Source organism: Sander lucioperca, chromosome 9, assembly GCF_008315115.2.
Source record: "Sander lucioperca isolate FBNREF2018 chromosome 9, SLUC_FBN_1.2, whole genome shotgun sequence".
Taxonomy (NCBI): Eukaryota; Metazoa; Chordata; class Actinopteri; order Perciformes; family Percidae; genus Sander; species Sander lucioperca.
Window position 1 is genome coordinate 33497320 of NC_050181.1, and position 19110 is coordinate 33516429.

Below are 19110 nucleotides of genomic sequence, written 5' to 3' on the forward strand. Positions count from 1 at the left end.
GACCATTAAATACACAACTGTTTGGATCGTTTCCAGTTTCTAAAATGTGAGGATTTTTCTGCATTGAGTACTTTTACTTGTAATACTTTAAGTACATTTTCCTGATGATACTTACATACTTTTACTTAAGTAACATTTTCAGTGCAGGACTTTTACTTGTAACAGAGTATTTTTACAGTGTGGTATTGGTACTTCTACTTAAGTAAAGGATCTGAATACTTCCTCCACCACTGGTATCTCTCTGCCTGTATCTCTCTGGCAGCTGAAGCCACTGAATGTACAGAGTAGAGTTCTGCATGGGCTTAGTATTTCTGTCGATCCAGCCTGATTCATTCCAGCCTAAGCCTGACCCAAACCCAAACGTTAATTTTTCAGCCCTAAACAGGCCCAAAGCCAATATTTCAATGTCAAAACTCTCTCCACCAGAGACCGGGTATTACTTAATAAATCAAAACTGATTCACCAAGAACACAATGATGAAAAAGGGAGTTCACAAATGCTCCTTAAATCCTAGCCAGCTCACAAAGTGCAACATTCATTGGCATGTCCTTGCAAATTACATGTTGCTGAAAGCTTGGTAGTGGCTATACTTTGACGCTCGTCCACTAAAGACCAGACCATGTGTGACTGACAATAAAGTTTTATCTTATCTTACAGTCATCAGGCTATAATGAAGCCATTTTTCAGAACTCTTCATACAGTCTGCATTGCTAACATATATCATGGCCAAACAGTTATAACATAACCTCTCTTCCAAAACTCACTCAAACCACCAAAACACTTCATACATGTCTCTAAATAAGCTCGCTGGACCAAAACACTGGCAACACCTCTCACATTTAGAAAGCAAACCTCATCACTCATAACACACTGACCTAAAAAACACTAAGAACAGGGAGCATTACATAAATGATTAACTTTTATCTTTGAAGTTTGAATGATTTACACATAAATCATTCAAACTATAAGCATTTCACCTTTCACTTTGACTGTACTAAAGTTTTTTCAATACTATGTTAACAAAGATAATACAAACATATTTGCACCTTCCACTCCTTTCTCGTCATAGACTGCAAACCATGATGCATCGCTTTTCTGGAGCCATTTATACTCCAGCAGAAGAAAGTTATTGGATGGTTGTACCACAGCTAATATGATCACTTTCTGTTTTGGGATTATACACAATTTGATACAAGAGGTGAACAGTAGTCCTGCTGTAGATACTTATGGCATAGGTTTCGACTTTATAGTTCAGCATCAGATTTCCCCTGTTGAAAAATTGACACAATATTTGGGCTGGGCGATAATTGTATTACATCTATGAAATCTACTCCCTGCTGGTCCATGGTTCTTATAGTAAGGGTAGATGTGGTGTTGATTTTTTGTTAAGTTGAATGCAAGTGTACTTCTCAAACCTTGTGCTTTGTTGTAGTAAACCTCTTATGTCTCTGTTTTCTCCATCCCTCTCTCCCTCCCTCTCTTTCTCTCTCTCTCTCTCTCTCTCTCCCTCTCTCTCTCTCTCTCTCTCTCTCTCTCTTTCCCTCTCTCTCTCTCTCGTCCTGCCTCCCTCGCTCAGGCCCCCCCATCATCTCCAGTGATCCAGTCCAGTACGCTGTCAGAGGGCAAAGAGGAGAGATCAAGTGTTACATCGCGAGCACCCCCCCACCTGATAAGATCGTAAGTCCATCCTTGGAAGTTGTAATCTGCTGCAGAGGTGCTCGACCTTTTTCAAATTGCGTACACCTCAAACATAATCACAATGCCTCCTCAAACTAAATGATTTCTGCGTTCTCTCTTCTGCTCTTGTTACATTCTAAACTGTCAGCACAAGTGGCACTGTTCTCCAACTGTGTTACGAGTATTCACGAACAATCTGTTCCTCCTCTTTGGTGGAAGGTGTGACTCATCAAAAACAGTTGCTGTAGTGTTTGGTTGAAATGTTGGAGTGCAGCAGATAAGAGAACACAGCTTCTAGTGTAATTTGTAATAATAGTTACCTTGTTATCTTCAGCATTAAAGGGCCAGTGCAGCGCCTATGCCATCTTGAGTTTAGTATGAATTGGACCAACCAGCCAGTATCGTTCCATTTCAGTGATCCCTTTCAAAGTGGTACCCATCTTTTCCAGATTGCCTAGGCAGAAAACTGTAATGGAATATCCTCCTGAATGTGCCATAACTGCACACTGTTTTTTCATTCCTCTTTTCTTAAAGTCGCTGAGTTCAACCCCTGATCAAATTACAGTTTAATGTAAAGTGTCTGTGCATTATATACTGTAAGTTACAAAATGAGCTTCATGGCATGTGATACAAACCTTTAAAAAAGGGAAATACCAGACTGCTCATAAATCACACAAAAAAGAGGCCATAAAATGGGAATAAATCCAGTGACGACATTTGGGTTTGAAGGCTAGAATGAGTGAGAAAGGGTGTGGGGGCTAAACAGACTGAAATGAGAGGGAGAGTGATGGAGGGAGAGTAAAATTCTGTACCTTTCAGCGTCAATTATCCAATTGTGCAGTGCCGACATGACAGAAATCAGAGCTTTTAGGAAGCTTCAGCCCTCTGCTGCACGGGCAGGGAGCTCAGAGCGTATAATGTGATACGACATTATAGTCTCGGCTTAATGCAGAGACAAGGACTTATAAAATATGGAGTGTGAGGCTGTGTGTGTGTGTGTGTGTGTGTGTGTGTGTGTGTGTGTGTGTGTGTGTGTGTGTGTGTATAAAAGAGGCAAAATGAGAGATTGAGAAAGAGAGACAGAGGTGGTGCAACAAAATTGTGAGGACAAAAGAAAGAAAATGAAGGATTTTGCGAGGCGGACTGTGGAGACAGAAAAGACGCATTATGTAAGATTGTCAGAGGGAGAGAATAAAAAAGCAGAAGATATGGGTCTTTTTTAATTTCTCCCTCCCACTCTTGATCACATTCTTGCTCATTTTTTTCAAAACCAGGTTAAAAGGTACATTAGCCCAACATATGGCTCTATGTATATTTGATATCACCTTGTTCCATGTTTAATACGCTCAAATTTCTACTTCAGCAGATTTTAAGCAGGAAAAAACTGCTTGAGTTTTTATCGCTCATGTACACTTGCTGCACTCTGTATAGCTGTTTGTGTGTGTGTGTGTGTGTGTGTGTGTGTGTGTGTGTGTGTGTGTAACTGTGTGAGAGTGTAACTGTGTGAGTGTCTGTGTGTTATCTGTTTATTTTATTTTATGTTTCCTTTGAGGAATTTCTTTTTTTCCCAGCCTGAAAAGTTGCTGCACAAACTTTAATTAGGCACATACTACACCAGGAGGGAAAAAAAGCATATAGCAAGGTGTGAGAATATAATTTGTTTTGCTTAAAAAGTATTTCCTGCCCAGACTCGCTTTAGTCTCTCTTAACCTTTCTTCAACATGGGCCCACTTGTTTCCTGAATCTTCACTTGTGATTATGTGTGTGTGTGTGTGTGTGTGTGTGTGTGTGTGTGTGTGGGTGTGTGTGTGTTTATTTGTGTCTGGATTTGAGCCTATTGTAGTTAATTCTACAGTACATAAGATAAGGTGAACTTAGCATTATTGATCCCTGAGGGGAAATCAGTGACTGCAGCAGTAAAGAGTGGCATTTAGATAAAAATCAAACAAATGAAACATATTGGAAATTGGTCTTCATCCCTCTCGCTCCTATCAGCTTGAAGGACTTTCATGCTGTGTTGATTAGGAACAGATTTATAGATTTGCAAATGTTTTGGTCTAGCCTTTGATCTTATCTGAATCCAAAATTGGTCTACACCTGCTTTACCAGTTTCATTTTAATGCAATCCTTTTTAAGTGGCAGATCACACGGAGTGAGTTTGAGAGCAAGTTTTGCCTACAAAGTGCTTTCTAGTGGCCTGTAACCATTGATCACATATGTGTTCATACAGTATAACCTTATAAAATACTTTTTAAACACATTTACAGAATGCTTTACATCTCACAAAAGAGACCACAACAATGTCAAAAACAATATTAAGCTATAGTTCTTACAAAATTCAGATTACAGTAAATGTATAGGTAGATAAAAGAAGAGTAAATAAAAGACAGGAAAAGAATACTACAAAAACACATTAAAGGTGCTGTAGGTAGGAATGAGAAGATCCAGGACTTAGCCCAAAAAATTGAACATCGACAACTTCTCAGTCCCTCCCCCCTTTCCGGTAAAGCCCAAAACGGTCTCCTAAGCCCCTCCCCCCACAAGGGAGAATGAATGCTTGTGCATAAGCACTGGCCCTGATTGGTGCATCTGAACAGGGAGCGGTGGATTTTTGCAAATCGCACTACAAGCTGTAGGTGGTGCCAGAGGAGCCGGATTTTTTTTTAATTACCTGCTTCATGTAGTTCTACTGGAACATAGGGCCAGTTTCAGCAAATATGACAAAAAGTGGATGCCAACTTGGTTAACCTGAGATATTCAGCAGGGAGTTCCAACCACCCTTAATAATCAGAGGGTAATCTGTAAATCTAAATACATACAGTATGCAACAGCTCAACTTGATATACTAGGTGTATATATCCATCCTCCTCTCTATTATTTGGTCAACTTCCCGAACCAACATGTCAGTCATCAGGAAACAGCAAAACTAAATAATCCTCCTGAAATGTTTCAGGTTTGGGCGTGGAAGGAGAACGTGTGGGAGAAGGAGAAGGGCACTCTGATGGAGAGGTACACTGTGGAGCAGAGTAAGCCTCCATCCCAGGGCGGGGCCGTCCTCTCCACCCTCACCATCAACAACGTGATGGAGTCTGACTTCCACTCGCCCTACAACTGCACCGCCTGGAACTCCTTCGGACCCGGCACCATGATCATCACCCTGGAGGAGAGGGGTATTGAAAAATAAATAATTCAATTATATTAGTCACATGGACTGTCATACTGTACCTAAGGGTTTAATAAATGAAAGGTTAGGTACCCTGTGAAGTTTTTCACCATTAGTGTCTGTAAACACACAGCGTTGGAAGTTGGCTCCTCCTCGCCTGCTCAACGAGCCAGGAAGAGAGAGAGCAGCGCTGGTTAAGTGAGCTTGAGAGCAGTGCGGTTCTAGACCATTTCAAATGGAGGGCCAGGCTGGGGCCACATGAGATTAAGGCGGTAGCATATATATTAAGCACAAGTGTTACATACCACCAATCCTCCATAGGTTTGGTTCTGCAAAAGACTAATGATACACATATAACAATAAACACAAGAATACTCATTCAGTGTTAACCTACATTTTATTTATCACTGTACATGAATAATATCCCCTCTTTGGTGATAAAGGTGGGGTTCAAATGTATGAAAAAAATGCCACAGTTAGGAGGGCCGGAGGGGGGTCGAGGCCTCCTAGAACTGCCACTGCTAGAGAGTGAATGAAGGGAGCCACGCTGGCAAGAACAAAGCCTTGAAACAGAGCAATAAACCTTTATTTTCTGATTGTTTCACGGCGGTTACATTCTAAGGCACAACTAAACACAATCACACTTTCCGCACAACTCTGCAGGTTGGTGATGCATTGCCAGATTTTGTGTGAATGCAGAACTTAATTCTGTCGCTGCGTTTGTGTGTGTGATGAACATCAAAGTGCTTCTTGTGAAGTCTGAAGATTCCTGTCTTCAATAAAGGAGCCTTCATTACAAATAACACGACAGGTCGTGTAATCCTCCTGACAAATCGGTAAATCTCCCTGTTGTTTGCACCTTTGTGGTTCAATCCCACTGAGACGTGTCCCTCAGAGCCACGGCCTGCTTTATTAACCAGTTCTGCCTTAATTAGCTAATAGGATTGTTTTAACCATGATCCAAGAACAGAATAGCCCACGGGAAGACAAACACCAACTCTGTGCTAGTGTGTGTGTGTGTGTGTGTGTGTGTGTGTGTTTGTGTCGGTCAAAGAGACGCAGCACAACTCACAGTGACATTGATGTGAACGGGCTGCACGCCCTGTGTGCTGTTATTGGTTGCACACCCACATTGGGCCCAGAGACTGGTTGGCGCCCAGAAACGTCCCAAATACAGCAAAATAAGAAGAAAATACAGCAGAAGGCAGGGTCTCTGCCGATATAGACACCGCCTTACACTTCTAGTGGGTCAAAGGTGATGTAAGAGGGAGTACCTTTGTGTAAGTCTATACATTGTTTTTTAGGAAAACCCTGCTTAGTATACATTAAAAAGTAGCATTGTGTTTGTAAAAGACAAGCATAACAAGACCGCCCATGTAAAGAAATCAAGTTTTTATAACCTTATAGAAAAGTCTTTGCAAATATTCCAAAAGACACACATTTGAGCTGTTTGTAAGATTTTAAAGTACGTAGGGGGGATGTAATACACAGTCTTCTATTTTGATACGGCAGCAAAAGACAGGGAAGAAGAAAACGTATACATAAAGCCAGCACACATGGACGTAAACGATGCAGGCCTTCAAAATTTTTTTTACAATGGGCTTTGCAAATGTTTTATGAGGAAGAAAATGTATACATCACGTTTGTTAGGCTTCAAGGACATGCACAAAGCATTTTATTGAGAAACAGAGTGTAAACAAAGCAATGTTGGTTTACAATGAAAAATCCACACGCTATCATTCCTGTCCCTGAGTAAGATGTGTTTTTTAGTCCATTCTGATTGTGAGGACTTGGTATATCACATTACATTGAGAGAATGATTTTTTCATGCTCCGTCAGTCTTATCTGGCTCTTTTTCTTTCAGCTGTCAGATTTCAAGAGAGCAAAACATCTTTGAGAGAGAGAGAGAGAGAGAGAGAGAGAAAGGTTTTTTTTATCCTTCGTCTGACTTGCATGCCTTATCAACATATAAGCAGCCTTCAGAGATTCAACATGAAGCTAGGACACATGGTTTATGCTTAACCGACAAAGGATCCGTGCTGGTTTCTTTAACAATGAGGTAGCAGCTGTCCCTCAACCCTCACACTTCTCTGCTTGTGTTTGTTTCAGATACTGTTCCAGTGGGAATTATCGCTGGTGGTACGGTGGGCTCCTCCATTCTGCTGCTTTTGTTTCTAATGGCGCTGGCCTTCCTCTTCTACCGCCAACGCAAAGGCAGTGAGTGCACACAGTGCTTCTCTAGTGTGTGTGTGTGTGTGTGTGTGTACTGTATACTGTATGTGTCTATCAGTCTTTCTTCCATTCACTCACCCTATCTCATCATTCTGCTTCTCCGTGGGTAAAGAAAGGAACCTATGCCAGCTGTATAGCATTTTATTCAAATGAGATTAATGAATATTCATATAATATGGCAAACTGCCTTAAAACCCTTTAATTTTTTTAAATAAATCATATTTACATACCGCTTGTACCCTTGATAAAGTACATAAATAACAGAGCAGAAAACAAGAGCTTTTAAAGGTGAATAGTATTTATATTTGAATTCCTATATGTTATTTCAACAGCCGAGGGCAATCCAATTAAGATTTATGAGCACAAGCCCCACTTCTGAGCCAGAGAACTATGTGGCATCTTTAAGTTGTTTCATTTTGAGCTGCTCCACAGCAAGTAAAGAATTGGCAAAGACAATGAAGGTGACTGGCAGAGTCCCCAGAGGGATTTTCTGGGGATACGAGTATATTTTCTGCTTCAGAGCTGATAACACCACTACAGAAAAGATACCATTTGGAAATAGAAACTCAAACAAACATTGTTGTGGCTCCAGATAAGCTGGCTCTCATTTGATGCTACAGCTCAAGACTTCACAGACTGAAATCTTTACTTTTTAGGTCTCTGCTTTTGGAAGAGAGTTGTTCATGTTGACAAATTGACTGCTCTGTGCTGGGGATGTGTAGATTAAAATGAGTAGAATTGTCATTTCAGGTTACACAAGGCAATTTTAAAGCTATGAATTATTGCACAATAGATCGTTTATTTTATTTTTTTATCGTCAAATATATCAACTGATGTAATAAATGATGATGCCTTTTGTGTTCAGTTCAATTTGTGCAATAAGATGTTGGAAATTATTTCCTTTCATTTGTTTTAAATTCAGCAAGCAATTTGTCGTATTTTAGCAGAATATTGAAAGCAAGCAGAAAGGCAGAACTGAGTACACTTTAATATATATTTATTTATCGCAAGTATTATCATTATCGCGAAACAACATTATCGCATATCGCATATTTTCCTCATATCATGCAGCCCTAATAGAAATATACCTGTTTTATTGGCCTAAAATCCACATTATTGCTGTGATATAGAAGATTGTCCTACTCTAGATAACTATCCTAACTAAAAGCATTTTAATGAAATTACATGAAATATGTTTAATCTCTGCCTGTGCATTATGTAACCTTGCACTGTTGTAGCATTTATGTTAATGTGACGCCACTCAATTCAGACTTAAGCCACGTTGGAAGTGTAACAGAAATATCACTAGGTCCTAATAAGATTGCTGCCGTGACTTTCATGTGAAAATGATTCTGAAGCTTATTCAAATATGAGACTTAACAAATACATTTGCCAGCACTTGTATGTATAGTAACAGGGTACATGTAAAAGGGGGCTTAAAAATGCTGACAATTCATCTTTTTGCTCAGAATATTGCATAAATCTTTCAGTTGCATGTAGTTGTTGGTCTGTACTGAAACAAACTACCGTTCTGCTCCACCAGAAACTAAGAAGACATGTCTAAATGTTAAGTAAAGTATACAGTTCAGTGACCCTTCAGTATTGTGTATGATTTCTGTGTGGTAAAGTCGTCAGACATGCAGTGGCATTTGAGATAAAATGACCTAATGAAGCATTTAAGCATCTGTAACATCTTTAATTTTTTTAAATTGCATAAGTTTTTGTTTTCAGCAAAATCCAACAGTGTCTTTTGTGAAATCGCCACTGGGATTCACTGATGTCAGAAATGTAGAAACCCTACACATGTAACGGATTAAAACTACATAAAATACCATGAAAAGAAAATTGGCTTTTAGTCCAAGTTAAATGTTTGAATTAAAAGAAACAATCATCAACAATCATAGAAATCAAATATAGTTATCTTCACTTTCAACCCTTGCATCTTCTGAAAGGATATTCGGTAACACTTTACTTGAAGGTATCTACATAAGAGTGACATGACACTGTCATGACACATGAACCCTAACCCTGACTTGTCATGACAAAAACCGAATGACACTAAAAGAAGCGTTATGTCATAAACGTTTATGACTTGTTTATAATGTTTATGACACGTTGATGACAGTGTCATGTCACTCTTATGTAGATACCTTCAAGTAAAGTGTAACCGGATATTCATACCAAAGTTTTCTGACACCTTGTTCCATGAATACTCAAGAAAATAAAAGAGACATAGCAAATAATGGACGAGACAAGTCAGACGAAACCAGCATTAAATAGAGTAAAGTGTTGTCTTTGTTGCTTTTTTCAATACATCTTTTATTTATCTTGACCCAGAATATGACCAGAGGTTGTGCTTTTCTTCCAGGTCGCCGGGGTGTCACACTCGGTAAGCCAGACATCAAGGTAGAGACGGTCAACAAAGAGACCCACAGCCTGGAGGAGGAGGCGGCCGACGTCTCCACGGCAACCCGGATGGTCAAGGCCATGTACTCCGTGAGTAGACACCCATCTGAGTCACCAGGGGCCGTGGAGAGGAGGCGCATGGGTCAATGGGCTTCAATGTACAGATACGCCAACACAAAGGGCGACAGGGCAGGAGGGGCACACACACACACACACACACACACACACACACACACACACACAAATATTCACACTTTAAAGTACATGCACACACACTAAAACAGATGCCAAGGGCTTGCCTGCAAATACACACAAAACTACATAAAAGAATATATGCACACAAACACAGACGCTCTACCCAATATCAAGAAAGCTCATAGTATACTGTACATACACACACAGATACACCATAAAGTACCATCCATGCACAAACAACCTTACAAATATATATACACACACACACACACACACGTGCGCGCGCACGCACACAATGCAATTTAAATTGATGCTACACACGCATTAATTCTCATTAATTCTCACTCTTTAAATTGCACACACTAACACAGAGATAACGGACATTAACACAGACACATACACACACACACACACACACACACACACTCTCTTTAACATTGTGTTCCCTTTAGAACAGCGTTCAGCCCTGGAAGTCCTGGAGAATCTAATCGGCGAGCGGTTTTAAAGTTCGGTCCAAACCCTTTTTCCAACTAACCCATTTCTCGTCTTCCACTCTCTTGGGATGAAAAACCTGAAACTCTGTTTTCCTCTCCCCTCCCTCTCTTCCTCCTCCTCTCCTTTCTCACCCTCCCTCTTTCCGTGTGTGTGTTTCGTTGTTTGATGGTTTAGTTTCTGCCCTCTGTTTCCCTCTCTCCCTCCACTCAGCCGTTCAAAGACGACATGGACCTGAAGCAGGACATCAGGAGCGAGGGCGACACCAGGGAGGAGTACGAGCTCAAGGTGAGATACACATTTTAGTCTTCTGACTTTGGATTTTTTTCAGCAGCATCTTGAACATTATATCCTGCATGGTGCACAGACATATCATATGTCATGAACTTTGTGGTCATATCCATCATTAAGTGCCAATTACGTTTTCCTCATGTTCGGCATTCCTACGGCAGGAGTTAAAAACTTGGTTTTCATAACACTGTCACTTTTTTCACAATCTGTGCCACTGAAGTTCCCAAAAACTGATTTTGGTGATTCTTAATGCATCATTTGCAGGATTCTGCAAGTGCAGAGCAGGATCAACCCCTCATTTGGGTTTCTTAAGCTGGACTGGAGCTAAAATCTCCTTATAACCTCAAAACCTTGTGTTTCTCACTACCACGAAGCACAAACTAACCAAACTAAAGGAGGAAATAAACAGTGTGAAATCCCCCCAGTAGAACTTGTATTCCAGAAGTAGTTTTTGCCCAGGTGAGCTTCCTGTCACCTGGCATTGGAAACCATGTTCATCCTGGTAAAATAAGGTTATATCATTATGTCTCGTGTCACATTATGTGCGCTGCATCGCTCACACGCCATTACGTTTTTAGACATAGCATGAGCAACAGCACGCCACCAACTGCACCGACGTCACCAACCATATCAGCCTGCAATGTGACTGACAATACTGCATACAATCAGGGGTGGAGCCAAATGTTGTAAACATTCAGGGCTCAGGCCAAACCGGGGGGGCTCCGGGGGGAATGCTCCATTTACGACAGCTATATGCACCATTTTTCAAGCCATTGGATAAAAGAATTTTACGTTTGGGAAAAACATCAAAGTTGCCAAGGAAAAGAATCATCCTGTAGAGTCTACATCCTATTTTGTATCTAATTGTTCTCCAACTGTCTTTATCATTCTAAAACCAGAACACAGCAAAAACTGTAATCTTGCCACCTAAAGAAAATCTTTTTTCTGACATTTTATAGACCAAACAACTACAACTACAGATTAATCAACAACGAAAATAATCGTTAGTTGCAGCCCTCGTCTCATGTTACTATTTTTAAGTTACGTAACGTAGGTAGGGTAGGAATTTGGTGTAAACAGCAATACTAATCTTTGAAACCAATTTTCACTAGAGTTCAATAAATGAATGGCGATATTTCCCAAGTAATAGAACTTTTGTACCATTGATTTGGGAGCCCCAAAAGCCACCCCCTCGCTCCGGCCGTGCATACAATATGAAAGTATGTAGTATGATATAACATAAGGCCAAGCTAACTGAAGCACAGACCAGAGGGTTAGCTGTCTGTATCACTTATCCCAATGTTGTTGCTTTTTATATTAACTGCTAATAACTAATAATCTCCCCTCTGATCATAGGATCCAACCAACGGTTACTACAACGTCCGAGCCACCACCCATGACGAGGCGCGCCCCCAGTCCCGTGCCATCCACTACCAGGGCGAGTTCCGCTCCCCAAATCCAAACAGCGGGCCAGCCGGGGCATCTTCCAGCGGAGCCCCAGCTGGTGCCAGCGGTGCCGTTCCCCCCAGTGCAGTGCCAGGCTCAAGGGCAGGCTGCTACGACCCACGCCCACCTTCCAGGATGTCCCATGCCACCTACGCCCAGTTCAATACCTTCACCAGGGTGGCGCAGAGCCAGCAAGCACCTCCCAATCCAGCTCTTCAATCGCCTGGAGATTATCCCGGAGACTGCGGTCTGCTGGACAGCACCACCCAGCTGACCTATGACAACTACGGATACCCCTCCCAGTATCCCAGCTACCGCATGGGCTTTGCTCCACCCATAGAGGAAGGGCCATCCTATGAGATGTATCCAACAGGACAAGGACCAGGGCCAGGGCCAGGGCCGGGGCCAGGGCCGGGGCTGGGACCAGGACCAGGACAACAAAGTCCTGAAACAGGACTAGGGCAGTATGGAACCTCCACCCGCTTCTCATATTCATCTCCCCCCTCTGACTATTCCCAAAGACACACGCAGCGGATGCAGACTCATGTTTGAGAAACACACATTCACACACTTTGACTTGCTTTTTTTTTTCAGCTGCAGTACTTATCACACATTAAACAAAAACATAGATGTAAAAAAAAAAATACATTCAAGAATCCATGTTCCAGTGCATGGAATTTGGTTCATTTTCTGAACCAATGAAACACCACAGCAACAACTCACAGCAGTTAGCAGCATCATGTATAATACAGTTAGCAGCAATACACACGTACATACAACACACATTTGCGCAGACCTACTGTTGCTTGCAGTTTTTTTGCTCCAACAAAAGCAACAGCGAGAGCCACAATCAAGACAAAAGAGACAAAAAAAAGAAGAAGCGCACTTTGAAGACGAGAAGAAGAAAAACACCAGAAGCTTAAGGAGGAGCTGCAGAGGAACCTTTTTCTTCCTGCAGTCGTCACCCTGCTCTATGATCATCTCCCTGCATCGCATCTTCCTCCCACCCCATCTCTGTAAATAAGTGCAAATGGAGATTTGGGTCATTTTAAAGTTATTTCCTTGTACAAACCTATACAGTGTGATGCAGTACATTGAACCTCCCTGCAATCCACTCCCTTTTTGCATTTTCTGACTCTCAAATAATGGAAAAAACACACAGATCTTTAAAGACTTGTTTGTTTCGATGTATTGCAGCAACGGGGCAGCTTGGACTATATATATTTGGCACTTTTTCATCCCTTTTCCTCACTCAAACCTGCCCAGTGGCCATTTCTTTACAAGATGGGTCAGTTAGTGACCAGAGTGCCAATGCTGTTGTGCCAACACACACAAACTATTACTGTAAGGTGGGTCTTTTGTAAAGAGTGGACAACAAGATGGTCTGGACAATGAGGTTTTGTACGTGCCACATCTTACAGGAAAGGAAAGGAGTGGTAGCAAGTGTCTCTATATGCTCATTCTTCTCCTCATCAGTCATTTTTAATCATCATGATGCATTTCTATTCTTAACATTTCACTCGAGGTCAATGCTGTGTACAGTATTTGTGAAATGAGGTGTGGCAGGAGCGCTTTTTTCATTCAATGAATTTCTGCAATTTGTACAAAAAGATACCTCCCCTACCCTCAAGTGTCAAAAAGTAATTGTTTCTCTCACTTGCACAGTAGACTAGTTTTTCTTTTCCATATTTATACCGAAACGTATGAAAAAAAAAATGGCATTCAGAAACATTTTATAATATTTTTATAAGGAGTTGTGGACCAAAGGTTCAGCGTTTTGGGTGAAACTCACTTTTTAATGTGTATGTGGTGAAGTGAACGTTATTGGAAACGTTTTGAGTTTCTTTAAGAAGCGACGGATGGTGTTTTTAAAGTGAATGTTGTAGACTTAAATTAGAACATTCAAAGAGCTTCATTCCAAAATGATAAATATCCAGCGAGGGCAAATCCGTTTGGTGGATATCTCTGTTTGGTGTGAAACTCTTTCATTGACTTCCAGCCTTCTGACTGGACTGCCTTTTTCAATACGTCGACGACATTCAAAGTGATGGATGGAGAACCAGCAGTTGCTCACTTTGAGCTGTGCTGTGAACTTTGTAAGCAAAGGTTCAAGTGTAGTCTAACATATCAAAATGAAGGTACAGATGGTTCTATCTAGCTCATATGGTACTTTGTACATTTCTATGTAGTACTGGTTTGTTCACTGCAACGGACAATTTGGTGGTATTTTATGTTTATGAGATTTTTTTCGATTATATTGTGTCAGCTTTGGTACATGTGATTGGCCTTTAATGATCAGTGTTTAAAATGTCACTACTAACCTCGAACCTCTACTGATACAGCTACTGTACTAAGTCCCATGTTTAAATGGATCTCTACCGCCCCACTGCCAAATTATTTTCCCCCGTGAGAGAAAATCAAATGTGTCTGTCTGGTAAGATCTTACAGTGTCTGCAACAGTAGTTTTGCTTACTTACCCAACACCAACTAAGTCCAAATTCCCACTATGATCAGCTTACAAAAGGCTTACAAAAGCAGTGTGGGTTGTACCTGTCTACTCAGTGCAGCTGCAAAGTTGGAACCGTCAAAAAATGTCTTGCTTGATAGTAATGTCTCGAAGAGTTATTATAAGTAAGAAGTTATAAAAAAAAAAAAAGAAAGCCTTCTAAAAAAAGTTGTTTCAATGGCAACTATGGATGCAATCATTGAGCCAGCACCGGTTTGAAGACATTTATTCGACAGTTGTACAGAACCAAAAGCTTTGAATGAATGTTGTATTCTCTGCGTAGACAAAAGAAGTTCAGGTGACAAAATCACACAACTTTCGATTGGCTGTTGAACACTGAGCACAGTTTTGGCCAACTTATGCGAGATATTTCCTTGGACGTTCCCCTCTACAGGAATTCATTTGACTTCCACCCCCTTAATAATAATGTTGCTCGCAGTGTGAACACAGAACTGAAAACATTTGTCCAAAGCAGCAACCCGTTCTTACTGTAAGTAACATCAGTGAAAGACAGTTGGCACACAAAAGGCCCCCCCCCCCCCCTCCCCGGTTGTAGAATTAGTTCATGTTTGCACACTGAGCTTTGCCAGTAAGATTGGCTTGCACTCTCCATCGTACCATCGCACAACTTCACCTGTTACGGTGACAATCAGTGTTGATTAGACTCCACATCTGTGGCAGCAATCTTTACTTCATACTGAGCTGGGAATTATAAGGTTCCATCTCTAATGTTCTTCAGTTAGGGACTTTAAATAATACATGACTTTTTTAAACTTGTTTTGGCGACCCCAAGGTATTGCTTCGACTTTGTCTTGATGTTTTACCTTTGCTTAAGGGCACATGTGCTTTACTGAATAGTCAAAGTAAAGAGGGACTGTATGAAGAGTCACGCACTTGTATCTCTAGCATACAATTTTAAGCAGTTAAAAATGATAGCAGATGAGACGGTGCTTTACAAAAGACCTGAGGCTGCGAAGTGAAGCCAGACATTTCAGCACCTCCAGAGGTAATCATTGAGTCTTTATACTTATCAGCCATCCTATCAACCCTTCACAGATACAGTATATTATGGTAATTCTGTGCCGAGGGGCAGTAAAAATGGTATTTATTGCCCCTATTTGGAACAAACACTTTCAGAAAGGAATCGGCAGCCACGCCATTTCTAATTACAATATCAGATGGAACCCTGTAGCTGCAAGGTCACTATGTAAACCGTTTCAGTAGTTATAGAGAGAAGAACGGCAGATGGAGCACCCTTTTAAATTTATATGGTTATCGCAGCCTTGGTGCTGCATACTATTACCTCTTTACAACCTTTTTACAGAGTTGTAGCTGTGCAGTATTTTGCATCGACTTGAAATGTCCTTATGACCTTGTGTAGAATGAGTACACATGACACGGAGGAGGTACAAATACACAGCCAGGCCATTAGTCATTACCTCTTAACTACTTACAGTCTACTGACAGTGGGGACATATACTGTACATAAAAGACACCCTGGATGCCAACAAAATGCAAAACAGATGTTTAGATTTTGTTCGGTGATGAAAAAATATGCAGTTTAGAATGGAATCTGGAAGCGTCTACTTGTTAGTTGTTATTTCATGTCTTTTTCCCCTCTTTTCCATACGTACCTCTCAGCGCGTTGTGTACTAATACGCTTTACTCTCTCCCGTGTCATATTAACAGCCACCTACCAGCTTCCAAATATAGAACATGTCTTTACATGAAGAAAAAAAAAACCTCATCACAACATAACCAACCTTCTCTCACAGCTTTCTTCCAAATATTCTTCAAGCTGATAACATATGAAGTAGGTATAGCAATCTTAGCTTGCATTAATGTGTGTGTGTTGGGGGGTTGGGAGTCTGCTTTTAGAGACTATATAGCTTCATGAGGTCATGACATCATCCTCGTTTATTTCTCTCTGAAAATCAGTATTTTGAATCTTCTTTTCTTGGTATTACTTTGTGGTGTTACCTCACCAGTGAAGGAAATGACTTTGGTCAAAAATATGTGTCTAAACTTTTATATACAGTATTTTATTTTGTATGCATCGGATAGGGGGGTTGTGATTTATCAACCCAGCGAGAAAAAGAGAGAGCATCTATGTGTCTGTGGCCAAAACGACTGCTCAGGCCACAAATAGCCAAAACTCTGTCTCAACTAGGCCAACCCAGGCTAGATCCAGGCCAGACCCACAGCTAACTGCTCTGTTCCATGCTGTGCTGTGCCGCGCCATCCCTGGCCAAGACTGACTCGAGTGGCTCGGTGTCCATTTTTACCTTGTGGAGTCTTCAGCGAGTGCCAAAAGACTGTGCAAAAAACTGAACTGAGCAGACAAACAAATGCAGCAGCCATTTGTGTTCATCGTGTGTGTGTGTGTGTGTGTGTGTGTGTGTGTGTGTGTGTGTGTGTGTGTGTGCGCGCGCGCACATTTGCGTGTGTGTGTGTGTGTGTGTGTGTGTGCGTGCTACCTGTTTATGTACATGCACATGTAAGTACGTGTCCATCTGTGAACATGCATGTGTGTGTACATGTGTGTTTGCAACCTGTAACACCTGTTTGTTTTCATACCATATATACATGTGTTAGGACCACTGGACTGCAGACTTTAGGGTTTGACTGAATGTTTATGCTAAATATCGCATATTATCAGCATATTTCCTCAGTGCTTTGTGAACAAAAAAGGGTTAGGGTTAGGGTTGGAAAGAAACACCAACCAGACGAGAGAAAACATATCTTGAAGCAGTTGCACACCGTTTCACACCATTCCGAGGACACATGTCGTTCAACCAGGAAACCGTAGCTTTGAGTGAACGTGCCCCTGAATTATCAAAAAGCACTTGCTGTTACCAACAGTCACCAAAAATCACCCAGGACTAAAATCGGAAGGATTACAACTATAAACTGCCTTAAAGAGCTGCAAAGCGTAACAGACTTTTATCAACATTTTATTGTCAACTGACGCTTTAAATCTCTACCCCACCAATTTGGAAACGCTGTTTATTTGGAATGGAACTTGTACATTTCGTGGGTGTTTAATATTTTTGGAAAAGTAACCATATCAGTCCAACCCTAGTGTAAAGCAGGACAGATGGTAAGACAGAGTCAAGGAGACATTGCGTGGCCTTAGGACACGAGGAAAGGAGGCGAGCTCGTCCCTCATCCAGCTGCTGAGCCTGTCTGCTCTCTGAAACAGCTGCACGAGTGAACAGGATTAATTGATGTTCAGCTCGGTATCGCTGAGCATATGAAGACGATGATCAGAGCAGTGGGAAGGATTCCATATTGCACTCGAAAATGTTGAAGAGGTGTGCGTGTGGGTGAGAGAAAGACAGTGTGGGTGTTCATATAAGCATATTCTCCATAATCCAATTCTTTATTTTTATCCCTATATATTGTTCACATGTGTATTATGTGTGTTTGATTTGAGTACTTGTTTATTCCTTTTATTCAAGAAAAAAAAACTGTATAAAACATACAAGATATTATTGAAATGTTCTTTTCTTTTCATGTTTGATTTCTGTTTTTCGTTTTCAAATTGTATGTAATTATTTTTCCACAGTATTACAGAAAATAAAAGACGACACAGCTTTTCATATTAAAAGCAACAAAGGCTCCTTTATTTTGAATTTATTTGTTGAAACCTAGTTTACAGAGAGTTTATTTTATGAAATTATACTTTGTATTTTTAGAAACAAGGCTCCAGGATGTGACTTAAAAATGCTCTTTACTTTGAATGAAGTTTGTGCATCACACATACTGCTGTTTATTCAGGTCAAACTCTGTTTGGCTGTGTCTATGTATAGCACTCCGGCAGCAGGGCATGCACAGTGTTTACCTGAATGTGAGCCTGACAGTGGAGCTCGGAGCACGACGCCAAGACAAACGTCTGCAGAGTCTCATTAAAAACTCATTTTTACTCTGTCCTCTCCTCCTCTCTACTCCTTTTCACTTCTTCTCTTTCTCTCCTCCCTTCTGCCTAGTCTCTTTACCGTTCCTCTAATGCAGGGGTCTTCAACTAAATAATTTCCCTGAGGGGATCAATAAAGTATTCTGATTCTGATTCAACGTTTTTTAAACAAAAGACCCCTTAACTGAAAGAGACAGATCAGGGATCCCCTACTACATATATTGTATACAATGAAGTGCATATTAAACTGGGCTTACAATAGGGTGGCCTAAAGCCTTTATACATACATTTTTTTGTTGCATAGAATACTAAGCTGATAAAATAATTGTTGCCATGATTTTATAAATCATGTTTTAATGTTAAAAAACATGTGGCACAGTGAATCCTTATGAACTGTATCTGTGGATGGCCTTAGAGACTACCTTATACCTAAAGGTCAGTAAGCCTAATATCAATGGGTTTTTTTCACAAATAGACTGATTTACAGTATATCTGCTAATAATGTGTTGCATTCATGTTAAGACATTTTCATTTTTTGAAAACAACTTTCAAAAAAATGATCAATAATTTGGTGGCCCCCCTGCAGTAAGAGAACCAGTCGAAAGCATCAGAAAAGCGTTAAACTTTACTAAACCGCTGTGGTTGGAAATGTCAAAAGAAGAGCAACTCTCCTCTCCTCTCCTCTCCTCTCCTCTCCTCTCCTCTCCTCTCCTCTCCTCTCCTCTCCTCTCCTTCAGTCTTGTCTTTGCTGTCTCTCCTTAAATCATCCTGTCAGTCCTTCTCTCA

At 40.8% G+C, this 19110-nt stretch overlaps 1 protein-coding gene across 2 annotated transcripts in view; it reads left to right on the forward strand.

The window, feature by feature from the left end:
• Positions 1-17091, forward strand: part of kirrel1b (kirre like nephrin family adhesion molecule 1b) — a 103270-nt gene extending 86179 nt beyond the window's left edge. The window contains exons 10-15 of one of the 2 annotated variants that reach the window (XM_031285949.2): positions 1577-1677; positions 4631-4847; positions 6950-7057; positions 9441-9568; positions 10343-10453; positions 11813-17091. In XM_031285949.2, coding sequence (XP_031141809.1) covers positions 1577-1677; positions 4631-4847; positions 6950-7057; positions 9441-9568; positions 10343-10453; positions 11813-12454 — 1307 coding nt within the window. In that variant the 3' untranslated portion in view covers positions 12455-17091. The remainder of the gene's footprint in view (positions 1-1576; positions 1678-4630; positions 4848-6949; positions 7058-9440; positions 9569-10342; positions 10454-11812) is intronic. The other variant, XM_031285957.2, reaches the window with a different exon arrangement.
• The last annotated feature ends 2019 nt before the right edge of the window (positions 17092-19110 follow it).